Here is a 17,186-nt window from a genome sequence, read left to right as displayed (position 1 = left end):
TCCATTTCTATTCAGCCGGACCAGTCCTTGGTGATTTCTGGTTGCCCAAGCCTCCTCCTATTTTCTTCCAGGCTCGTAATTAGCTACAAAGTTCCGACTGTGTCTAAGGACCTCCCAGCTGGTCCGCTGCCTGATCCAACAAGTTATGAGTCTCATTTCTTAAACCGTGGTTTGCAGAAAATTGATTGACAGGGGCTTAACGCGACAGCTGCGGTCACCCTAGTCTGTTCCGCCCCCAAGAACCTAGGGTCTGTCTGTTCTTTTCTCCTGTGCTCATCTCAGCCTGCTGGTTTTCAGCCTCCATCTTGGATTTGATGGAAGCAAAATGTCTTCCTTTTTCTACACGTGATGTGTATTCTACACTTTTTATGCACCCGTACATTTTATACATTCTCTACATCATGCAACTGTATTTCAGGGGGAGGAGTGAGAAAGAGGCCAAGGCTTCCCCTCAGAGTTTTCTGTTCTAGGATAACTAACTAGTCCTAGGAACCCTTCCGACGAGTGCCTGGTATCTCACTGGGAGTGAACCCACACTTCCATGACGTCCATGACGTAGGAGAGCAAGTGTCTGGCAGTGGTGGCTGAAATCGCCATTTGGTTGGGCTGATTGCGGTTTCTGCCAGCTTAGCTTGTGGTGATCTGAAGAACATTTTTGAGGCCTTTTGGCAAAGATGGTAGAAACAACGGCCGTGGGTGTGGTAGTACCCGTTTGCATCTCCAAACAATGATGGCAAGCATAGCTCACCGGTTCTCCTGTGTGACAGATGCTTTACCAAACTCTCCTGAGACTTGTCCGCCAGCTCCTTTAGTCCTTGTAACAACCATTGAGAAGAAATCTTATTATCAACCCTTCCATGCTATAGAGCAGTGGTTCTCAACCTTCCTGATGCTGCGGCCCTTTAATACAGTCCTTCATGCTGTAGTGACCCCCCCCAACCCTAAAATGACTTCATCGCTGCTTCCTGACTGTAATTTTGCCACTGTTGTGAATCATAATGTAAATATCTGATAGGTGACCCCAAAAGGATTGTGGCCCCCAGGTTGAGAATGGCTGATCTAGTGGCTAAAACAATGGGTTTAAAGTAACTCAGCTAGAGGATAACAGGATCCAGGCTCAACATAGGTCCGCGGTCCTGTGCCACTTTTGTCAGGGAAGGTGCTAAAATGGATGTCATACAGCACACTGTGGCTCCTGGTGTACTAGGTAGTGTTACTCGTACTACCTAGTGCACCAGTACTTGTGAGTTCCTCACCACCACTAGCCTGCCAGTCAGATAGTAGAGAAAGCCAACTCCCGGACAGATTAAATAAGTCACCCAGGTCATTCAATGACTAAGGATTGAGTTCAAAGACAGGCTCGTCCCAGGTGGCGTTTCATCCCACCAGGCTCTCGAGTGTGACAACGGCACTGGTTGAATGGCTGTGCCACGTAGCTGTGCTAATGGTCTAGGGCTTAGTTTGGAAGACTACATCTTTTGGGAAGAGGTCAGAAGGTAGAGGGCAACACTAGGACACAGGAGATTGTAATCTGGGAACTGATGGAGGAGGGTCATCTGTCTATGTGTTACTTTCATTGATTAATAAACTGCCTTGGCCCTTTAATAGGACAGAAAATTAGGTAGGAGGAGTAGACAGAACAGAATTGTGGGAGAAAGAAAGCAGAGTCAGGCAGATGCCTCAGGCAGTCGCCATGCCTCTCCTCTCTGAGTCAGACGCAGGTTAAGATCTCCCCTGGTAAGCCACCACCTCGTGGTGCTGCACAGATTACTAAATATGGGTTAGTCAAGATGTGAGAGTTAGCCAATAAGAGGCTACAGATAACGGGCCAGGCAGTGTTTATTTTTTTTATTTTTTTTTTTATTTTTATTTTTTTTTTGGTTTTTCGAGACAGGGTTTCTCTGTGGCTTTGGAGCCTGTCCTGGAACTAGCTCTTGTAGACCAGGCTGGTCTCGAACTCACAGAGATCCGCCTGCCTCTGCCTCCCGAGTGCTGGGATTAAAGGCGTGCGCCACCACCGCCCGGCCAGGCAGTGTTTAAAAGAATGCAGTTTCAGTGTCATTATTTCGGGTAAAGCTAGCCCGGTGGTGGGAAGCAGCCCCGCGGCTCCCATCACAACAGGGAACAATTTCCCCCTTGTTCCCCTTTAGCTTCTGACCAGCCTATGTGATTTGGGACCAATCTTTGGCAAGCAGGATATCTCACCCAGCCTCAGCCTCAACAAAGGCCTCCCATGATATCAGTCTTCATGGCCTACCAGAATAGACACACAGCTATTTGGTTCCTTTTGCAAACCAGACCTAAGACTCCAGTCCCATTTGGTACTTAGAGATAACCCATAATGCCATAGCCTTTACCCTTTTTCTGTTGTGAGATGACAAGAAGCATAGTCCACTATTCAAAAAATAAGAGTAGTGTGAGAACATTCTAGAAGCTCGGAAATGTTGCCTGATTCCCTGACTTAGCCTTGTGACACTCAAAAATTTCATAAAAAAAAATAATAAGCACAATAAATTGACCTTACATTTGGTCAGTTCTGGTTTTATTTTAAGTCAGGATGTGTCATGTGTATGTGGGGATTTTCTTTCCTTTTTTTTTTTTATTAACTTAAAGGTCATCCAATGTTTTTTTCTACTCATATCATGAGGCTTCCTTATCTAAACAGTAGCCTATTGTTCCAGTCCCCAGATCCTCAGAGATCTTTTTCCCTTCAGTTTTAACAGGATAGCTCCTCACCTTCCCTAACCACACGAGATATACTGTCTTTTCATGGGAAACATCAATCTCTAATGGGCATTCCAAAAATCTCCTTTCAGGGAGTTCACTATAGAACATTTTATGCATATGAGTCCTCTCTTAGGTTATGACATTCCTTCCTTGAAAAGGTGATGGGGTATTGAAGGATGCTATCCTAGCTCACAGGACAGTGTCAACAAAGAAGTATCGATGGTACTTTAAAGCCTTCTGAAATCAATTTAGTCCATGAATCCATTTAGTTTAGATGTTAATGAAACTTGGTGGGTTTAAAAAGAATGAATATTTAATAAGACATAAATTGAAAGACATAAACACTGTTGGCAATAATATAATGAAGTTAATAAGTCTTGGGCTCCCCCTGTCCACCTCTCCACCCCCCAAACAGTCCCAATTCAGGAGCCACTACGATGCTTACTGATGTTTGTCGGCTGTTTCATTGGCTGGAATTTAAATGTGTCTTTGAAAACCATAGTACAGTTGGGAACCGGGCTCTGGCAGATAAAGTGTGCTATCACACTGTGTTCAGAAGCTGCACTGGGCAACGGTGCTCCTCTCTCTCAGCTCCCTATCTTCCAGAGATTTGTGGAACAAACTCAGCTTCCTGTCGTTGGAGGCAGGAAGCAGCATGGGGCCCTTCATTCCTTTTAAACAAAAAGGGAAAGACATTTTGCTTGACACTCTCTGGGTCCCAGGTTGAAAGGGGGCCTTTATTTAATGAGCAGGAGCAAGCATGTGATTCCATGTGCTCAGAGGCTGACAATTGAAATGCGTTTAGGTTGAGGGCTTGCGCTTTTCACTTCCCCTTTAGCGGGCGTTAGATCGGGGTCCAGTCCTACTCAGTTCCTCATTAGCTGGGTCACTATGTCTTACCACCCACCCCAGCTCTAGCTGCCTTCTGCCCTCTGTATTAGTCTTTAGGCTTCATGGTGCACTATCAGAATCCCTCCCCTCCGGAGGCCTACTGATAGTCTCCTGCTACCCAATAGGGTAGTCTGAGCCAGTCATGGAAGCCCATGCCTAGCTAACATGAGCTATGTTATTGTTCATCTCAGAATGAACCCGGCGTCCAGTCCGGCGTCCGGCCCGGATCCAGAAATGGGTTCTCTCCTGGCAATAATGTAGAACTCTGCTATATAGATCAAACTGTGTGTGTGTGTGTGTGTGTGTGTGTGAGGCATGTGGCGTGGATGGCCAGCTCAGTGCTGGCAACCAGTAAGTGTGAATACTCAGTTCTGCACGTCATTTTCCCTGGCTCGGGCCAGCATGGTGAGTTGGCAGAGGAAGCGGTGAAAGCTGTTCCCAAGGATCCCGCTGAAGGGAATGTATCTAGGGTTCAGAAATGCAAACGTCCTAAGAGCTCCTGAGTGGTATTTTAGCAGTATGAAGAGAAGTACTTAAGTTTAAAAAAAATGATCGTTTTTTTTTTTCCCCTTATTTGTTTATTTCTGTGCAGAAAGATGAGGACCGGCCCGAGCAGGTCCAGCCAATTGCATCGTCTACGTTGATCCACTCTGACCTGACGTCCGTTTACGGCACCATGGTGATGAACAGGACTGTCCTGTTCCTGGGGACTGGAGACGGCCAGTTACTTAAGGTTGGTTTCTCTGTGGTTCTTCAGATGTCTCCTTTTAAAAAGCTTCACTTGCTGCCTGTCTGTTTTTAATTTTTCCATCCTGCTCCTGAGTTCTACACGAGACCGTACCCCTAAGATTGCTTCGTTAATGCCATAGAGACCCCTGCCATGAAAAGACTTTTTAATGAAATTTTTCATAAAATTTCATGGAGGAAATTTTAGGAATCTGTATGTAGTCCCTGTGTCCCCACCCCCACCCCCCCCCCCCCCCCCCCCCCCCTCCACCGCCCTCAGCCTGCGATGAGGCACCAGACGCCTGCACTCTGGGATTGAACCACGCAGGGGTCCTTTCCTTACTCATGGCTGCTGGGTGGGATGAATGCGGGTCGGGCCTTACCCCGTCCCTGACTCAAACTTCCTGAGACATTTAACCTTTGAGTTCTCACTCCTTTACACGGGAAATGTACAAAGCACCTGATTTCTCACAACTTCAAAGAGATGAGTGATTACAGGCTTGAAAAGAAGAAGAAGAAAAACAGGCGTGCCCTCTCCCACCTCCCCAGCCCACTCACCACCCACAGAGGGGGTTTGCTTTCTGTCCTTTGTACCCACATATGCCAAGGAGAGGTTGGAAATCTGAAATTCTTTGAGACTCCCCTGGACTTGCATCTCATAGGGACCATTTCCCCCACCATATAGATGGTCCCTGGTCAAGTTGAGGATTTTTTTTTTTTAATCACCTGGGGGAACGGACACGTGGAGGAGAAAGCCAACAGATCCACCAAGGGACTCCTCTGAAATCCTCCCATGATCCTCTTGTTAGTGTCATCAGCAGCATGAACTGCATGTCTCGGGTGGCCTCCAGTGACATTGCTAGGAACTGTGTCGTTCACCCTAGACGCGGCTTTGACCCCTCTGGGCAGCCGGTCAGTTGACACTCAGCGCAGATTCTTAATTGAATGCTGGCGGGTCTGTTTTGCCAGCTTCTGTCCCTCTTCGGCCAGCTGTGCCTTCAGGCGGATCACTTAGCCTCTCTTAGCCGCCATCTCTCCAGCTGTAAAATGAGATTATACCAGACAAGCTAGGAAAAAAAGAATCATTTCCATCTCTGATGGCCTGGGACTCTGTCTTTGCACCCATAGCCTTCCTCCAACCAAGCTTGTATATGTCCCCCTGTGTCCACACTTCGATCATACCTTACCCCCAGCCTATGCTGAGCCCTCTGTATTTGGCCCAAACCCCACCTTCTCTTGGATGGTGTCCTTGGAAGCATCTCGTTCTCCCTGTCTCCCGAGCTACTCACTACCAGCCTCATCGTTGACTTGCTACTGAGGTCGTGCCTTGGTACCTAGCCTCTCTGGTTCACATTTGCCCTGCCAACTGGATTTTAAGCTTCTTGTAAAAGGGGCCATGAATCCCCTCAGTCTGACATGGTGCCGAGTGCCGGGTAGGCATTTGATTGCCTTTGTTTCCTTTGGAGTAAACCCAGTAACATGTGGGAGGGGATTTGTTTGTATATACCTTCTTTTTAAATATACATCGATCATCCTTCCTGCTGTGCTAGCTTCATTTCCTGGGAAAAGGAGATGTAGACGCACACCAATCATTGCACACTTCTCACCCAGGGATGCCCGTGGACATTCTAACCCGGTTAGGCCAATCAGGCCCATTACCCCCGCAGAAGAAATTTCTATCCATCCTTCCTGGGTCTCCTTTCCAATTATCTCTTCAGATTTGGGATGTTTTTGACAAGTGTTTTGACAAGAGCACTGTTTCCCCAAGCTGAGCATACCAGCCTGTCACGTGGCGGATTGGAGGTGAAGGAAGACTTGCCTATAAATAGCTCCCCAGGGGATGGCCTGGCTTCCCTGTCCTGTGGGTTCAATTCAGCCATTCGTGTGTAGCTGTCCACTTCAGGCTTGCTGGGAGCCAGGGGTTGGGACCAAGCTGCAGCTTCATGCTGTTACTAATGGAGAGGCAGCTGAGACTTAGTCCCCCTGTCCTCAGGATATGGGGTACCACTTTAACACCCCCATCTGTAGGGTTCAGTTAAGAAGGATAGATTGGCATTTTGTTTTCATTTGTGACTTAACACTTTATGGTGTTTCCCACATGTGAAGTCCCTCTACCTCTGCCTCTAACTAATTCAGCTCTCACAACCCCAATTTACAAGAAGCAGCATGGAGGCCTAGAGTTGCTGAGTGACTGGCCAAAGTTGCAAAAGGGCAGTGCAGGGATTTGAACTTGGGACAACTTCAGAGGCTGGAGTCATATCCCCCAGCTACAGGGACCTTGCAGCCTGAGCCCCAGCTTCCAGGCTCTTCCCTTGGAGGGTTCTCAGAAAGTAGAGAGTGTGTTGGAGGGGATCCCAGGCCTACTGGGGTTTCTGTGGTTGAGGGGACCTCTCACCTGACCCTGGTTTACTTTTTGAGGATCAACACCTGTCCCTACTGTCTCCTGGGATAGTTCCCTCCCAAAGCAGGAGGTTGTGAGGGGTGAAAGCCCAGCACATGACCAGTATGGGAGTTTCCTTTAGACTCCCTCTTGTATCCCATGTGCAGATTCTTGGCTGTACTCCCCCCCCCCAAAAAAAAGACAGGATCAGGCACAGATAACTCCTAGATTCCTCTATTCAGATGCACCTCACTTCTGTCTTGTCTCACTTGTCTCCAGAACTGTTAGAGAAGATGAACACTGAGAGACACATGGTCGGCTTCTGAGCTGTAATGTGGAAGTACTAATGAGTGGCAAAAAAAAAAAAAAAAAAAAAAGAAAACAAAGCCCATCCTGATGCAAACAGTGGGAGGAGAGGGAGAAGAAAGGGCTTGGCTCACCCACAGCCTGACTCATCAGTTTCGCAGTGATCAAGAGGCGAAGGCATTTTGACATGTGCCAGGCACCGTAGTATATGCCTGGCTGAGTGTGAGGCTGGCATCCGGCAGCCAGTTGCTGTTTTTACCACCACCAGCAAAGACCCGACTTCTTAAATCTCTGCAAACCTCATGGAGTTTTAATATAATTTGGTGCCATTTTAAACCTCATGCTATTTAAATATATTTTTTTTTTCCTGCTTGTGAAAGAACTGTAGTCTCACGTTGCAGGGTTGAGGGGTTGGGGCGGAGAGGAAGGCAAAGAAAAAAAATGATCCTTAATTGCGTCATATAGAGGCAACTGCTGTCAGCATTTTGGATTCTTTTTTTGCTTAGTTGAGGTCAGCCCCTATCCAGTTCTGCATCCTTCTTCAGCTAATGAGCAAAGAGGCTTCTGTTAAGATGCTGCTGCAACCCTTTGTAAACAGTATTTTTAAATAGCTCTATCATGTTCTGTTATGCGGGAACACAGTTTTGAACTTGTGCCTAGATACTGGATCAATTTTAAAAAAAAAGTCTTTAGAGATCCCCCTACCTCAACCCGCCCCTCCACTCCAGGGAGATGGCACTACTTCCAGAGGTAATATTTCAGCAATGGACCGTGAGAAACCTGGAGACTTTATGGTCTGCCAGTGTCTTTATTGCCCTCCTTCTGCCTTTGAAAAATTGTAGGGGAACTGAAGAAATGTGGAACTTGCAGGTCCTACCCTACCAATTTCTCAGCAGGTGTTTTGTGGTCACACAGCAAGTCATGCCCACCCCACCCCCATCGTTTCCCCATTCCACGTCCTCTCCGATTTTTTTTTTTAAACATTGCCAGCATCTCCACTGAAATTGGCAGAAAAGTGTGCAGACTCTGAACTCAGTGTTTGGAAATCCACACGGCATGTGTCACATGGGGTATGCCGTCGTAGGAACACATGCCGTCGCGTTCTCCAACTGTGGAAGACTCTGCCATGTGATTCGGATTCCTTTGGGCTGACTCTGGGCCTGTGGAATATTCTCCTTATCTCAAGGGCAGAGTGGAAGCATCTGAGCTTTTCCAGGCGGTACAATAAGTAATAAGGGGATATGCATGAAATTTATGAAATTTGAAATTGGTGACTTTCTGCATGCCCATTAACCTTTCTTACGAGCATAAAAGATAAGAAGGTAGAGGTGGCGGGTGAGAAATAATAATAGCCAGCATTTCTGAACTCTGACGACGTACCTCCCTCCTGAATCGGCATCTGCATGGGTTAATTCACTTAATCCTCAGTAGTCAATACCATGGCCGTCCCCACTTCATCAGTGAGAAATCCTGGGGCTTTAGGGCGTTAGGTAGCCCATTCAAGGTGATTTGAACGGGGAAAGATCTGTCCCTAGAGTCCAAGCTTTTATCCTCCAGAAAAAAAAAATGCATTTACAGTTTAAACGTAATCTGTAGAGCTTGACAGAGTGGTTAGGACGAGCTGTGAACTTTTCTGTCTGATATTGAGGTATCTGGGCCTATCCCAAGATGCCAGTGTTTGAGGCTTTCTGAGAAGGGGCTATGGTTTCTGTGTTTTCCAGTTTTTTTCCTATCTGGGGACGACTCTTTCTGGCAGCTGAGGAATGAGCCCCCTCTTCTTAGGGCTGCCAGTGACCTCTGCACCCCCAGCAGAACTTGGCTTTTCCCCAGTAAACATTCTGTGCTCATATTGTTTGAATAACCCCCCAATAGGAGAACTAGGGTTTCCCAACTTCCTTGGTGCTGCGGTAGGGTGCCTGGCACAGGAAGCTCTGTCATACTCTCTGCCCGCAGAAACAGCAAAAGGGTATTTCTCATCTGCTGCATCAGAACTGGCGAGGCTGCCAGGACTGACAATATTCTGTTCCTACAAATGACTTTTCATTTTTCCAGACCGTGGAGTCAAATCAAGTCAATTTCAGCATTCAGCTAGAAATTCCTGAAGAATCTTGCTGGACTTCTGGCTATTAAGGTTCTCAAGTGAACATAAGAGAAAGTTTTAAAAATGTAATATTTTACAGTACTCCCACAGAATGTAAAAATAGAAGAAGAAAAAAAAAAAAAAACAAAACTCAGGGACAGGCCTGGAGCTGGTGGGGGGAGGGGAGGGCTGAGCAAAGGTAACGGGCCAGATAGTAGAAACCACAGGAAGTGTCAAGCTTGAAATGGGCTCCATGGCTGGCTGTGTAGAATGTCATAGGAAGCTTATTTCAAGTTCACTCCATTTCACACCTTCGGGCTCGTGAGTCTGGGGGCTCCCTGACTTGGAACGGTGACTCTCAAGTAATACACAAGTCTGGAGTTCAGAGTTCAGGCCGTGGACTTGTACTTCCCTAACTACATATTGGGAACCAAGTAGACTGGAAACGAGAGAGAGAGAGACCCAGCATCTTCAGGCGTTAGCGGTATCATTCCTAACTCCAAAAGCCCACAACACAGCATTAGATAATTGCTTTGTGTGTGTAGGGCAGTTTCCTTCCCAGTGTTTCTCAAAAAACTTTTTGATTGGAAGAATAAACAATACAATTGGCTCATTTACCCTTGTACAGATAAGCTCATTTCTTCTTCAGAGAAGGAGAAATAAGAAAAGTTTGGCTTAAGACATCTTAGCTTTTTGGACATGGCTTTTTCAATCTCACAACAATCAGAAAGGAACAAAGAAATAGTGTTTTGCTTAGTGCCCCCCCCCCTTCTCTTCATCTTTACCATGTGGCACGGAGCTGTCCTGTGACTGTGTGGTGTGGAAATCTCTGCTCGTTTAATTTTAGCAGCGTTTCTGGGATTTTTTTTTTTTCGCATGCAACAAAAAATCCCAGGGCTAGTTAATAGCCTACCACGCGGCTTCAGGAAGATGTCAAGAGAAACAGCATGTTGACATGAACTGAAATCCTCCATCAGGGAACATTTGTTTTCTACACAGGCCTTGGCTGGAAGAATGTGATGAGCTGAGAGAGTAGCATTTCATTTAATATTTGCCTGCAGCCTGTTCTATACCAGACGCTGTTCTGGTTAACTGGGATACGAAGGTGATTCAAAAGAGCTGTGTATGTTAATCCTAGCACTTGGGAGGCAGAGGCAGGAGGATCTCTGTGAGTTAGAGGTCAGCCAGCATTCACAGGGAGTTCCGGGACAGCCAGGGTTGTTGCATAGTGAGACACTTATCTCAAAACAGGAGCTACGAAAGTTAGCTAAAGAGAGAAGTCTGCTGAGTGTGTAGGGGGAGCCAAGACAGAAATCTAGCAAGTTAATTACCCAAGGCTAAAGTCGTGTCATCCTGAGAAGAAGCCAAGAGGGATGGAAAGAGAAAGACAGTGGGCCCAGTGGAGAGGCAGGAGATCCAGGAGAGCTCCTCAGAGGAGGTCAGGCTGGAATGAGGAGGAGGATGTAAGAATATCCATAGAGGAGGCACAGAGTGACTTCAGATTAGATCTATATTAAGGTCGTATGCTGGAAGCAATAAATAAAAATCCACATCATGCCCTAGCGGAGTGTTGTGTGAATTGGATAAGGTTTGTCTTATGCAAAATTCCACCCATTTTGGGTCTCTGTGACTCACTGTTGCTTCCTGCACTGCTCCTCTGAGCCTCTTCTTTTTCCAGAGGCACAAGGAGGAATGTCTCCCTTGCTTTCGTCTGTGGTTTCTTCTCTCTGCATAGATATCCTCATGCACTCTGCAATTGGAAGTCTCTGAGGTGGCCCTGTACCCCTGGCCTGGCTGGGCTGGGAGATGTCAGGAGAAACCTGTGCTCATCGCTGAGAGAGGAGACTGAGGACCGCCCAAGCGGATGTCCCAGCCTCTTCCTGTAGTGCATTTGGGACCTTTGGAAGAAAAATGAAAACTTCCCATTCTTTCTCTGTCCAGTGTGTGAAGGTTGTTGTTTGCATAATCTGGCCAAAAGAAGAGCAGGTTTTTTTTTTTCCAAAAATTGTCACACCTTAAGCCCATTTATTTATTTATTTATTTATTTATTTATTTATTTATTTATTTATTTTTTATTTATTATTTTTGAGACAGAATCTCACTGTGTAGTCCTGGTTGACCTGGGATGCCCTATGTAGACTAGGCTAGCCTCAGACTTCGAAGATCTGCCTCTCTAATGCTGGAATTAATGGTGTGTGCCACCATAACCTAACCTCGTGTCTTTCTTTTTTAATTGATTTTATTGAGCTGTACATTTTTCTCTGCTCACCTCCCTGCCTCTCCCCTCCCCATCTACCCTCTCCCATGGTCCCCATGCTCCTAATTTACTCAGGAGATCTTGTCTTTTTCTACTTCCCATGTAGATTAGATCTATGTATGTCTCTCTTAGGGTCCTCATTGTTGTCTAGGTTCTCTGGGATTGTGATTTGTGGTCTGGTTTTCTTTACTTTATGTTTAAAAACCACCTATGAGTGAGTACATGTGATAATTGTCTTTCTGGTCACTCAAAATGATGTTTTCTAGCTCCGTCCATTTGCCTGTAAATTTCAAGATGTTATTTTTTTCTGCTGTGTAGTACTCCACTGTGTAAATGTACCACATTTTCCTTATCCATTCTTCAGTCAAAGGATATTTAGGTTGTTTCTAGGTTCTGGCTATGACAAACAAAGCTGCTATGAACATAGTTGAGCACAGGTCCTTGTGGCACGGTTGAGCATCCTTTGGATATATACCCAAAAGTGGTATTACTGGGTCTTGAGGAAGGCTGTTTCCTAATTTTCTGAGAAATCGCCACACTGACATCCAAAGGGGCTATACCAGCTTGCACTCCCATTAGCAATGGAGGAGTGTTCCCTTTACCCCACAACCTCTCCAGCATAAGTTGTCATCAGTGTTTGTGATCTTGGCCATTCTTACAGGTGTAAGATGAAATCTCAGAGTTGTTTTGATTTGTATTTCTCTGATGACTAAGGATATTGAACATTTCCTTAAGTGTCATTCAGCCATTTTAGATTCCTCTGTTGAGAGTTCTCTGTTTAGGTCTGTACTCCATTTTTTTAATTGGATTATTTCTTTTGGTGTCCAATTTCTTGAGTTCTTTGTATATTTTGGAGATCAGCCCTCTGTCTGATGTGGGGTTAGTGAAGATCTTTTCTTCTGTAGGCTGCCGTTTTGTCTTGTTGACTGTGTCCTTTGCTTTACAGAAGCTTCTCCGTTTCAGGAGGTCCCATTTATTAGTTGTTTCTCTCAGTGTCTGTGCTGCTGGAGTTATATTTAGGAAGTGGTCTTCTGTGCCAATGCGTTCAAGTGTACTTCCCACTTTCTCTTCTATGAGGTTCAGTGTGGCTGGCTTTTTGTTGAGGTCTTTATATTGTGTCTTTATTTCTAAAGATAACTCATGGATATTGTTTAAAACTCTCAAGAATCGAGGGAGTACATAGACAATGGAAACCCTTTGTTCCTAACTCCCCATTCCAGATTCCCAGTGTAACCAATGAGAGAAGTTTCATAGGCAGTTTTCTAACAAGAGCTTACAGATACCTACAAGCAAAATGGAGCTAGCCTTTCCTCCCCCACATTTTTGTTGAACATATAACACGTTATACATATGTATATTGAAGCAGTTATATTTACATGAATACATGTTTACTATGACATGTTAAAAATTATATATGAACAACAAACGCGCTCTCTAGTTATTTTGATGGCGGAAGAGTACTCTGGTTTTCACACTACTATTTACATAACCCAGTTTGGTTTTTTTTGCACTATTGTTTACAGAACCCCGTTGTTTTCATAATTCCCTATTAGTGATATTTAGGTAGTTTTAGGATTTTACTTCTAACAGGATGCTACAATGGACATATGCCAACACATATGACACACGGAGACTTCAGGGTCCAAGAACACACGCTTCATAATTTTCATGACTGATGCTAGATTGTCTTCTAGATGGATCTGAATTCCACCATCCTGGACACATGGCCTGTTCACACCCAGCATCGACGGCGAGCTGGCCATGCCAAGGGGAGCTTGTTTAGGAAATTGTCGGTCAACCCTGGCAAAGCATACCTGACAACATTGTTGCTTTTTTTTAGAAAGGCTTCCCTGCCCTAATTGGGAATGTTGAAGGATGCTGGTGCCTCATCTTCAAGGTGTCAAGGAAACAGCTTTGTGTCACACCCCTCCTATCTACACCAGCTGTGCTGCGGGAGTCGATGGCACGAGACCCTGCCAAAGCTGCTGTGCGGCTCCCGACTCACCGAGCACGGATGAGTGATGGAGTCTTTTCTAAATTATTTTATGTCTCTTCTTATTTTAAAGCAAATTCGAGACACTATGACATTTACCCCAATGTATTTCATTATGCCTCCCTGAAAAATTATTACCATGTTCCCAACTGTGACGTTAATATCATTATCACAGTTCACAAAATTATCTGTAATTTCTTAGGATTATCTCCTGAATGTGGCTGAAATTTCACAATTGATTAAAGATACACTTAAAATTATTTGATTCAAATTGGTGTCTGGAACACATTTGGTTGCTTCTTACCTAAAGCAGCCCCTCTGAGACACACACAGATACACACACATGCACACACACATGTACACTTGCACACATGTGCACACACATACACACGCAGACATTGGCAAACATTCATAGACACATACACACACTCACACTTGCACACTCACATACACATGCATACATTGGCCCACATTTACACACACATGCATACACACGTGCACACAGTATTCTTTCCCACTGTCTTACTAAAAAGCCAGGTTCTGGGTCCTACAGTGACTCCTATTGTGGGTTTGCCTGTTTGCTTTGCTGTCACTTAGCTTACTCTATGACTTCTTCCTCAGCTATGTGGATGTTAGCATGGAAGATTTGATTTGGCTCTGGTGGAGTGTTAATATTGAGAAAGTGACATGGGGCTTTCCCGAGGGAGGGATATGTTTGATGGGATGTCTTCCTGAAGCAAGACCGAAGCAGCAACCGTTTCTGAGGCTTACGCGAGCATCTTTCTGCCTTTTTGTTGTGATCTAAGAAGCTTCCTCTCTTTATTTCTAAACCACCCTTTCCAGAACCACGACAGCTGTTTAAATTCTGAACTCAGTTACAGGGTCACTTATGAGTTGGTTATGAGTTAGTCCAGTCCTGGCAAGTTTACCATTTACGGGCTCAGTGCCTGCCCGCCCCCTTGGTTCCAGCCACTTACCTCTTTTCTGCAGGGCAGCCGTGTTGAGGAGAACTTTCTATGCCGACAGAAATATTTCACATCTGCTCTTGCCAGTGTGGCAGCACTACCTATGGGTGACTCCTGAGTCCTTGAAATATGGCCAGACTGAGGGTGACATTGAAATTTCAGTTGAATTTAAACAGCCTTGCATGGTTAGTGGTTACCACCTTGCAAAGCGTGGCTCTGGAGCCGCTTCCCAATGAGCCACAGTTCTTTCTCACTTCTCTGAGACCTCACTGCTGCTATTTGAATGGGGGATTTCTAAAGAGTAATATTTAGTATAATTGGTTAGCGAGATTGACTTTGACTGAGCTGCTGCCGCCTTTGCTGAGTAGTCAGCGATTAGCTGCACCAAATCTACTGGGGACTTGGAAGCGGTACCATGAGTTGATGATTACAGGAAGCTGCTCCCTGTGCCCTGCTGGTAAAGAACTAACAAAGAAATGGCAATTGCCAAGGTGCCGTAGGATATGCTGGGATAGGCATGTTCCTGTTCAATAGATACATGAGCGTGGCTTTGTCCAAAATGAATCTTAGGTGTTGATTTTTTTTCTTTTCAATACACATACACATATGATGAACATCCATTGAAATGTGAGCATTGGGCCTATGAGATGGCGCAGGGGGTAAGAGAGCTTGCTGCTAAATCTGGCAACCCGAGTTCAATGCCTGGGACCCACATAATGGAAGGAAAGAGCAGTCTCTTCCAAGTTATTCTTTGACCCCCCCCCATACTCACATACCCACACCCTCACCCTGCCCTGCAACACACAGAAAAATAGTTAAAAGCTTTTTAATAAAAGTGAGAATTTAGGTGATCTATCTGGATGTCTTCCAACTAGCAAGGAAGCGGACACCATCACTTTTTACAGGACTGTACTGGGTGGGTAAACAGATGTGAGGATGGTTAGAACTTGGTCCCTACCCAAAGGGAACTTGCAATCTAGCCATAGGTTATTATACACTGGGTACCAATTACGTGTTAAGTATCTCATGATTCTTATTTGGTTCTTAATATAACCTACAAAGCAAGGCATTGTTAGTCCCAGTTTATAGATGAGGAAATGGTAGTCTGGGAGGGTTAAATAAGGTATTAGTTTTTTTTTCTTTTTTCTTTTTTTGGTTTTTCGAGACAGGGTTTCTCTGCAGCTTTTTTAGAGCCTGTCCTGGAACTAGCTCTTGTAGACCAGGCTGGCCTCGAACTCACAGAGATCCGCCTGCCTCTGCCTTCCGAGTGCTGGGATTAAAGGCGTGCGCCACCACCGCCCGGCTTAAGGTATTAGTTTTAAAGTGGTCCAGCCGCTTAATGGTAAAGCCAGGTCTCTCTAACCTAGGTCCCCATCTGCAGTCTCATCTGACATTCTGCACACGTGGGCCTCGACGCCTTGTCACACTTGTGTTCCAAGTCCTCAGTGGCATCTTCTCTCCCTGCACAGGGAAAGGCGGGATCTACACAGGCAGAAGAACCCATGCCCTCCCTTTTATCTCCGTATCTCAATGATCACCCTTCTCCGTCTTGCTCTACTCAGACCATACTGGTCTCTCCTACTTCAGGGACTCTGCCCTGACCGGGCCTTCTTTAAACGAAACACAGAAAATCCACAACAAACACGTTACGAGCTGGAGAGATGGCTCAGCAGTTAAGAGCGCTGGCTGCTCTTCCAGAGGACCCGTGTTCAATGCCCAGCACCCACGTGGTAGCTTACAACGATTTGTAACTCTAGTCCCAAGGGATCCAGTGCCTGCTTCTGGCTTCTGTGAGCACAGGACATGCATAGGGTGCCCAGAAATCCATGCATACAAAAGACCCGCACACATAAATTAAAATAAAAGACAAAGTTCCATCCAGAACATGAATGACTCTTGCAGGATTCTGAATCAGTATCACTCTCTTTAAAAAACCTACCACGAGCCCGCGTTCTCCTTCTCCACTCTATCTCACTCACTACTTTCAGCTGTATTGTTGATAAGGGATTGATTTATTAACAAGAAAAATCTGTGCACGAATATTAAAAGATAAATGGGGAACCTGAACCGAGTCACAAACTGATGCTTACACCCTATCACTTGTTCTTGGGGTGCCTCTTCCTTGGTCACATCCATCCCCAAGGAAAACCGTTCATCTTGGACCAAACGCTCCTCTCAATTGGCTAGTGGATTAGTGACAGAATTCTCATAACACTTCCCCCTTTTTGTCTAATTAAGAAGGAAGGGTCTTAAATCTAGCATAGTAAAACTATGTATAAGAATTATTGCCAAGTATTGAAAAAGAAAAGGTAATAACCTTAACAAAATTGAAACGACATACAACTAGAACAATTATAAAGTGAGAAATACGTTCTCAATGTCTAGTCCCTAAAGTAATTGGCAAATTTATAGAGATTACTCTATTAGCTATCCTCCCCTGAAGAGTTAAAAGTTTTGTACCTAATATATGCCTTTTTGCCAAGACTCCAGAGAACTATAATTGTAACTGTCGAGTCCTCAACCCCATCAAAGATCTGAGAAGAAAATATTATCTGAGTAAGCAGGAAGTGCAAGCAAGCAACTTCCAAAAAGTATGAGAAATGACAGAAACAGCTGGTTGCCTGGACAGTTACCCAAGGTTCCTCTGCAATGTTGGGACATCCACCTTCGACCTACATGCCTAGACTGTCTGACAGGCTTTTTCAGAAGCAGGAAAATTTGAAAGACTACCCTGTTTTTGCAAAGTTCAGCAATTGCCTTTCTTTGTGTCCTGCTTGTCCAGTTTGGACAGTGTATTGTCAGTAGTCTCTTGCCTTAATGGCTAGTTTATGCCTCAAGGCAGACTCCATATGTAATTTCTT

The 17,186-nt window shown here is 45.2% G+C and overlaps 1 protein-coding gene across 1 annotated transcript in view; it reads left to right on the top strand.

The window, feature by feature from the left end:
- The window catches only part of Plxnc1 (plexin C1), a 152,530-nt gene that overhangs the window by 18,725 nt on the left and 116,619 nt on the right, over positions 1 to 17,186 (top strand). Inside the window, exon 2 of the mRNA XM_038314540.1 lies at positions 4,211 to 4,351. Within this exon, the coding sequence (XP_038170468.1) occupies positions 4,211 to 4,351 (141 nt within the window). The remainder of the gene's footprint in view (positions 1 to 4,210; positions 4,352 to 17,186) is intronic.

Source organism: Arvicola amphibius, chromosome 17 (genome assembly GCF_903992535.2).
Source record: "Arvicola amphibius chromosome 17, mArvAmp1.2, whole genome shotgun sequence".
NCBI classification, from domain to species: Eukaryota; Metazoa; Chordata; class Mammalia; order Rodentia; family Cricetidae; genus Arvicola; species Arvicola amphibius.
Note: the sequence above shows the minus strand (reverse complement) of the source record. Positions and strands in the feature narration are given on the sequence as shown.